This window comes from Schistocerca serialis, chromosome 2, assembly GCF_023864345.2.
Source record: "Schistocerca serialis cubense isolate TAMUIC-IGC-003099 chromosome 2, iqSchSeri2.2, whole genome shotgun sequence".
In the NCBI taxonomy this organism is placed as follows: Eukaryota; Metazoa; Arthropoda; class Insecta; order Orthoptera; family Acrididae; genus Schistocerca; species Schistocerca serialis.
The window spans coordinates 443,014,846-443,023,450 of NC_064639.1; the positions used below are offsets into that span (position 1 = coordinate 443,014,846).

The window sequence follows — 8,605 nt, forward strand, 5'->3', positions numbered from 1 at the left end:
AAATTCTCCTGCCGTGCTCCAAAAAACGGTAGGCCTACCTACAAAAGATCAAATCGTGCACCATCTGAAAAAAAAGCCTGTTATTAAGCAAAATGTGGAACCTCGCCAGCCAAAACCGTCACTCGTAAACGGAAGCAAGGTAAATTCAACATTCAAGACGACAGTTAATTTAACTAACACCACAAATGCAGCAAGAAGAATAAACGTATGTTTAATGGGTGATAGTCATCTTAGAGGCCTTGCACATGAAATAAAAAGCGTAAACAGTGAAGTAAATCCTTCAGGTTTTATTAAACCTGGCGCTCATCTTGACCAAGTGCTTTCAACTGTAAACAATATCTCTCGAAAGACAATGAAGGAAGACTTCATTGTAATATGTGGTGGTGCAAATGACGTCGCACACAACAATGGTTTGCATGCTGTTAATGCCCTAAAATCTGCTCTAACCATCTAAATGACTCAAACGTCATTGTTCTCAATATTCCACACAGCTATGACCTGCCTCAATTCTCGTGTGTAAACAGGGCAGTAGCATATACAAACAGTCAATATGCAGAAATTTGCAACCGTTACGCAAATATACAAATGGTTAATGTGCAACATTTTAGTAGAGATCCTTACACCACTCACGGCCTTCACCTCAATCGGCGCGGAAGAAGTCACTTAGCGTCCATTATTTGTGAAATCGTCGTAAATGCTAGGAACAACATATACTCAAAACACACACATTCGAAGAATGAGTGCTCCACAACACAAGAAGACTGCAGGAATGGGTATAGACAGACGACATTGGACAAATGGCTGCTGATAACGCCAGGTAAAGCTGATTCTTCCCAGGCTCCCAGTACATGGAAACAGACCAACTTGAATCAATGGACAGTGAAAAATACCAAACCCACTCTGTCAACTGATATTTCTTTTTTAGGGATAAATGTATAAGTGGTTCTGGTAGGGTGACACGTCCATCAAGCGTTCAACAATCCAAACTCACTTTTAAATTAATTCAGCAGAACTTTCAAAGTCTTGGCAATAAGCACAATGAGTTGGATACCATTGCAGCAATTGACAACCCTGATGTTTTAGTTATAAATGAACACTGGTACACAGATGAGCTAATTAGTGTATGTAAGCCACTTTGCATGATCTTTTGCTCTGCCTTCAGTAGAAAAGAGAAACGTGGTGGAGGTGTAGCTATCTTTGCAGCCAGTGGTAGTAATTATAGTGTAATAGATGTAAGTGCTTTCAGCATTGAGGGTGTAATAGAACTAGCAGCAATTAATTATAAGTGGGGGAAAGAGAACTTCATTATTATAGGCCTATACAGACCTCCATCTGGTAGCCTAGATAGTTTCTTTGATGTTCTTAATGACTTGCTTGTTGACATTGACAGTAAACACTGCAATAAAAATGGCTGGGTTAACATAATACTAACTGGAGATATAAACATTGACTTGCTGTCCAATGACTCTGTATCTAAAAAACTAATGCTAATACTAGCTCAATTTGACTTAGCATTTCTGATAAACGAGCCCACTAGAGAGGTCAATAGTGTAAAATCATGCATTGACAACATTATAACTAACATGTCCCACATTACATGCAGTGCATCAGTTCTGAAGCTTGCCATTTCTGACCACCACGCAGTACAGGTATTGATAGAAGCTGAAAATCTTCATGTCAATACAAAAGAGAAACAATATGTGACAAAAAGAATGACCAATGACAACAAAGTTAAAGATTTCAACAGTTTGCTAAAAAGCCTACAATGGGGTGAAAAAAACAGCATTACTTTCAGTGAGTTTTCATCAGATTTTTATTATTGCTTCAATGTCTCATGTCCAGAAATGACCTTTACAGTAAATGACTGCAAAAAGATAAAAAAAATAACTGGATAAACTATGAAGTAAAAACAGCAAGAGAGAAACTTAGACTTTTCCAATATGCAATGATAAATAATAACAATAATAATAGACTAAAGGTAGAATTTAAGAACTATCAGGATTACTATAAAGATCTTCTGCTAGAAACTAAAAGTAAATATGTAGCCACAATGTTAAGAAACTCTACTAACACAGGTTTAGCTGTTTCGAAAGTAATAAATAGCTTTAGGGATTGTAAGGACAGATCAACAAGTGATTTTACGATAAACCATAAAGGGCATATCACGAAATGTCAATGTCAGATTGCAAATGTTTTTAATGAGTACTTTTCTTCTGTTGGAAAATCTGTCAATGACCATTTTAAGAATCTTCAGCATAGATATAGAGGCATTCCAGTCAAAAACATAGTAATGTCATTAAAAAATATGAAATCAGCAGGCCATGATGGATTGTCTATCAGTACACTGAAAAGACGCATAGACAACATATCTGATGCCATGGCCACAGCAGTAAATGATGTGATTGCATCAGGTTGTTTCCCAGATAGTCTAAAGACAGCTCAAGTAACCCTGATTCACAAGAAAGGTGATAACTCTAAAATTGAAAACTACTGCCCCATCTCAATCTTACCTGCATTTTCTAAGGTAGTTGAGAAAGTTATTTATACTAGACTGATGACATTCCTGAGTCGACACAATTTAATATTTGAAAATCAGAATGGCTTTATGAAAAACAAGTCAACATCAGTAGCATCAGCACAATTAATAGACAAAATAATAACGGCCATAGAGAACAAGGAGTATGTAACTGGAGTGTTCCTTGAACTAGAAAAAGCTTTTGATTGTGGTAACATCACCATATTACTTGACAAGCTGTGGAACCTGGGTATCAGAGGAACTGGCTATGAGCTAATAAAATCGTATATGAGCAATAGAAAACAATTTGTCTTGCTTAAAACAAACAGTGCGTCTTACAAATCTAAAATTACTGACATCAAATATGGAGTGCCTCAAGGTTCTGTCTTGGGACCCTTTCGTTTCTTGATTTATGTTAATGATATACAGTATTGTTCTCCTAACTGTACAAAAATATTGTATGCAGATGACACATCAATAGTGTGTAAACACAAAGACTATGAGAGTCTGGAGGTACAGTACAACAGTGTAACTAATGAAATAGTCAAGTATTTTAATGAAAGCCATCTAAATGTAAGTGCTTCAAAGACTGCAATGATGGAATTTAACACAAGGAAACAAATAGAATTTGACATGAAATTATCCATAGGAAATGACATTGTAAAAAAGGAAAAATGGACAAAGTTCTTGGGAATTACAATCCAGGACAGCTTCAAATGGGACATGCATGTAAGCTGTCGAAGAATGTGATTGCTATAAATATGATTAGCAAATATTGTAAGGACATGTGTGTACTAAAAACTGCTTATCATGCCCTATTCTCATCAAACTTAAACTATGCTGTAGAAATATGGGGCGCAACAACTCAAGCCAACCTAAGTACATTATTAATACTACAGAAAAAAGTTATCCGAATTATTTGTGGTGCCAAACCTTGAGAATCATGTCGGAATCTGTTTCCAAAATTAGGTGTGCTTACCATTATAGGTGTATACATATTGAAAGTTATATTGCTTGTGAAAACAATAAATCCGAATTTCAACTGTGACCTGCACCAGTATGATACAAGGCAAAAGTTCAGATACCATGTAAATAGCCACAGAACAGCTTTATATGAAAAAAAATGCACCTCATGCTGGGCTGAAGCTAGCCAATGCCCTACCAAAAAGTCTCACAACCCTTCCTACTAACAAATTAAAAGATCAGCTAAAAAGGATTCTAATTGAAAACCCTTTTTATTCCCTAGACGAGTATTATATCTGTATGAAAAGTGCTTCATAAGTATGTCAAGCTCATAGTTTTAAGTAACCTGCAACTAATATAATGTTGATAAAAACAATACTTGTAATATCATGATTGTATACTACCAAATGTAAAATCCATCAAAATGTAAAATTTATTAATACAAATAAATCTTTAGTTTGTAATTTATAAACTGATGTATTCAGAAGAATAATCTGTATGATGTCCTGAAACTGTATTATTTCTAGGGATTGTATTTGATTATTTGATGTTGAATAAATATTATTATTATTATTATTATTAAAAACATATGAACCACAGAATTGCACATTGCCCACATTTAGATTTTAGGTTCTGTGTTAATGAACCTAATTTTATGTTTCTTCTCTTCTGAATCCTCAAGCGAATTGATTACTGTGTCACATCAAATAATTACTGGTTGGTTATAATTAAAGTGTAGGTGCTCACGGAGGTCCAGAGGGGGCTGTAATTACCATTTGGGAGCAAAACTTCGTATATATGCTAACGCATTAATGCGGAACCATTTTATGCTGGAAAAATATTAGTTACAATTTTGGCCACCAGGTGCAAATCTGTTGCTGTACACTGTATGACAGTATGACATCCATGGTGACAGTCATAACACGAGCGAACAGTACAGCTGTCGAGAGGAGAGATGATGTGCTGTTAGTGAAACTATTTTATATGAACGGCAGCAGCTACAGTGCATTGAGATAGTATCGTGGACTGAAAGAACTCCTTAGGACAGGCCTGATGTCAGTAAACGGTTTGAAGATGATGATAATGAAATTCACAAAGAAAGGTGAGATTGGTGTGGCACCTGGAATAGGAACGCATTCTATCATGGAGGAAGTTATTGACAAGGTTACTGTTGCAGTAATTGACCATACAGCATGTGCCCCACGTAGTGTTAGTATTCCTGCATTGTCACGAGAATTGTCCATCCCACAGTCAACAGTATGGAAAGCTTTACAGTCTATTTTACACTGGTACCTGCAAAACATCCATATGGTACAACAAATGAAACCTCATGGTCCACAGCAGTGTTATGATTTTGTTCTTCAGTTTCTGGCATGGGTCAAAGTTGATGACATGTGGACAGGCAATATTCAGTGGAGTTAAAAGGCGCATTCTACTTTATAGGTGCAATGAATGCATAGAACTGCAAAATTTAAGGTACTGTTAAACCACAAGTTGTGCATGAAGAGCCAAGTCTTTGCACTCATCCTATGTGACTGTTCTGTGGATTCACAAGCAGTTTTATTCTTGGTCCACTCTTCTTCAAAGAGAATACACCCAGGACCTGTCAGGTGCGTTGTGACATCAGCATGTTATTGAGACCTCCTTGTACAGATTCCTGTTTTGCAAGAGAGGGCAACATCTCATGTCCCTCTCCCAGTGAAAGATCTGCTTACTGCAACCTTCCACAAATGTATTATCTCTAGATGTTTTCGAAATGCATGGCCTGCAAGATAACCTGATCTGAATCCATGTGACTTTTGGTTCTGGGAATATCTAAAAGAATGCATTTACCAGGGGCACATTCAGTATCTACCTGATCTGAAAGTCAATATAGAGGAACATGTTCGGGTTCCACCAAATTGCTGCGAGCAACTGTTGATCTCATAGTTTTAAGGATTCAGCGTCTTGTCAACATCTCTGATGCTCATATTGAACAAAGTGTATTAGAGCCAGTTAATAATAAAACAGCATTATACCTTTCTCACTTGTTTGAACTTTTATGCCTATGTCCTGTTCCTAATCCATTCTATATTAACTCGTTAGCATCTTTACTAAGTTTCATTGCCATATGATAATTACAGGCCTCTGTGAATAACAGCACTTAAACTGTAACCACCTGGTAGTTAACTGTGTTGCTTCTTACTTCCATCTTCATCAACATACATCGCAAAATTAGTTATGAAATTCTATTTTTATGTGGCACAAGACTTGAGATTCAAAGTGTTTGATATCTTACTATTTTGTGACATGGGGTGGGGGGAGGTTGATTTTTCAGTTACGTTTTATTCCATTGAAATAATTTTTCATTGCAAACTGTCAACGTAAGTGTTTTATTCAACTGTATTTTATGGAAATTGTAATCACAATGGAAAATTATATACCTCAATATTTCACATGTCATATGCTGTGTTAGTGGAAACTAATTACCAGCTTTCCTATCCCTGCACTGAAATGATAGAACATCAGCATTAACATCCCCCTTCACAGCTGGAAAGCTTCAAAAATGAGGACTTCTCAGATTTTTTTGTCTAAAAATACATGTTAAATTCAGAAGAATGATAAGTAGTGTTTTATTTAAAATATCCTCTATAGTTTTTTATATATTTTTCCCATCTTTTGGGCAGTTTGTGAATACCATGCGAGTAAATTTTTTTCCCTTTTGCTGCAAATCATTCATCGAGCCATTTTCTCACATCTTTGTATGAATCAAAGCACTGTTCAGCAAATGCATGACCCATCGATGCAAACAAGTGGTAACTGGGAGGAACCAAATCCAGTGAGTAAGGTGCAATGGGTCGAACTTTCCAGCCAAGTTGTTCCAGCATGTCATGAACTGGTTTTGCCTTATGTGAAGGAGCATTGCCATGAAGAAAACTTAACTTTGTGTTCCCTCTTTCAGTTTGTGGCCTTTTTTTCAAGCAGCAAACAGTTCAGACAGTCAATTGTTGTTGGTAACATTTAGTATTAACAGTTTCCCCAGGTTTTAACAGCTCATCATAATAGACTCTGTTCCCGCCAGATACAAAGCATCGCCTTTGTGCCAAAGCAATTTGGTCTTGTGGTCGATGTGGGTGGTGTGCCTGGCTCTACTCATGATTTTTTGCACTGGGATTCTCAAAAAAAATCCACTTGTCATCCTCTATAGCTATACAATGAAAAAATGACTTTCTTTTGTACTGAGTGAGCATAATGTCACATGTATTTTTGGACTTTTCCATTTGTCTGTCATTCAACTCACGTGGTACCCATCTATTGGTCTCCTGAATCTTTCCCATCTCTTGTAGTCGATTGGAAACAGCTTGTTAATTAATGCCCAATTGCTCGGCAAGTTGTTTTTTGTTCAACACTGCTTCTGATTCCACATCTTCATACTTTTTGGTGTTTTCCACGTTCCTTGTCTGCAACGTTGAAGTCACCACTCTTGAAATGCCAAAACCATGGTTCACACATATCTTGGAATGAAGCATGTTCACCAGAAGCTTCTCGAAGTAATTGGTATGATTCTGCAGTAGTTTTCTTCAAATGAAAACAAAAAATTAATGCTGTCAGCGAATGCTCTTTGTTTGGTATAAATTTCGATATATTGAACACTAAAACACAACACACACTTTTCCTGTTTATCACTCACACATGTCTGACACTTGTTGATGACACAACAAAATGGCATAGTGTCAAATATTTATAGCACAAACTGCATTGGAGTGACATCTGTTGTCCGAAATCCACATTTCTTACTTGCACAACTGGTAGATAGCCTGGAAGGCAATGTCAGTAAATATCAGGAAATAATGTTGCATAAAAATGAAATGCACTCACACCTCCCCTCTGAGAGCTTGTATAAAATGAGCATGAGAAGCATTCCATTAGCATAGGTGTCCCTAGCACAGCTAAGACTTTGCAACATTGTTGCAAATAATTGGCAAACCTGTGACAGTGCACTTATTTTCATGTGTAGTTCTGAGTTGTTCTGCTAAACTCATTTGATATTCTCTTTCCACTTTGATGACATGCTATGTAATCCACACACACGATGAGACACTGAGACAGAAAATTTAATTTTTGTATGTGAGCAATGCCGTACAAATTAACAACTGTTCTTATTTTTAATCTTGCATTACGAGGCTCAGCAACCAGTATTGTGATGAGAAGAAACCAGCAGTGCTTTGTAAGCTCATTGGTTCTACACACATCTTGTGATGCAAGGATGGTGAGAGTTCTCACTCCTAACCATGATGCAAACCAGTGGAGTCTAGGTTATTATTTTCCTTATTATTTACAGGAGCTGCAAATTGTTTGAAGAAATTATTTAACAAATTCCAACGAAAACCATTACACATTACATCTTCTCACAAGCTTGACTCAGTAAGCTGTGCTAATGGTCACAGGAGACTGATTTGTGACTACCAAAGCTTCTTCACTACACAAACATTTCTGAAGAACTTCAACTCACCTTTTGTTTGAGTTTTGTTCATCACTTAGGGTCCATATGTCGGGGAAATTGTTACGAACTGAATGTAGTTCCTCTGCTCTAAATCTGCATAACAGCAATTAGGCACCCTTGTAAACATTTGCTGACACTGACATTAGCAACTTACTTCCACTCTGGGTAGATTCAAAATATCAAAAATTTGTTTGTTTAAATGTAACTCTGTACTTTAAATATCACTTTTGATAGGCATTAAGTTCTCCATGAATCTATATGCAGACCTCAAAATGTGCAGTGTGCCTGCATTGCTATAGAGCATCCACTGCAAAGTATTCACACAGTTAATCACATATATTTACAATATGAAATTAAGCAATGACCGTAAAACTCCTTACACCATAGTTACTAACTGTGGCCTGATGAAAAAAATAGAAGTTCCAGATGAAAAATTGTATGAAGACTCACTTATAAAATGAAAAGAAACAAGTGTAAAGCAGTGTAGTGAGGTATTCTGATTGGATCACAAATTATACAATTAATTTTGAGCCATACTCATATCTTGCATTATAATGTAATACATTACTCATCACATAAAAATGGGCCATCTGCCTCCATTGTTATTGAGCATGAAATACAAATCAGAGAAATTTTTTGTGGAG

At 36.5% G+C, this 8,605-nt stretch overlaps 1 protein-coding gene across 1 annotated transcript; it reads left to right on the forward strand.

The window, feature by feature from the left end:
* The first annotated feature begins 2,290 nt into the window (after positions 1–2,290).
* On the forward strand, positions 2,291–8,213 carry LOC126456048 (uncharacterized). Its single transcript, XM_050091803.1, has 2 exons — positions 2,291–2,626; positions 8,196–8,213. The coding sequence occupies exons 1-2, from the start codon at positions 2,291–2,293 to the stop codon at positions 8,211–8,213; spliced, it is 354 nt and encodes a 117-aa protein (XP_049947760.1).
* Positions 8,214–8,605: the final 392 nt, after the last annotated feature.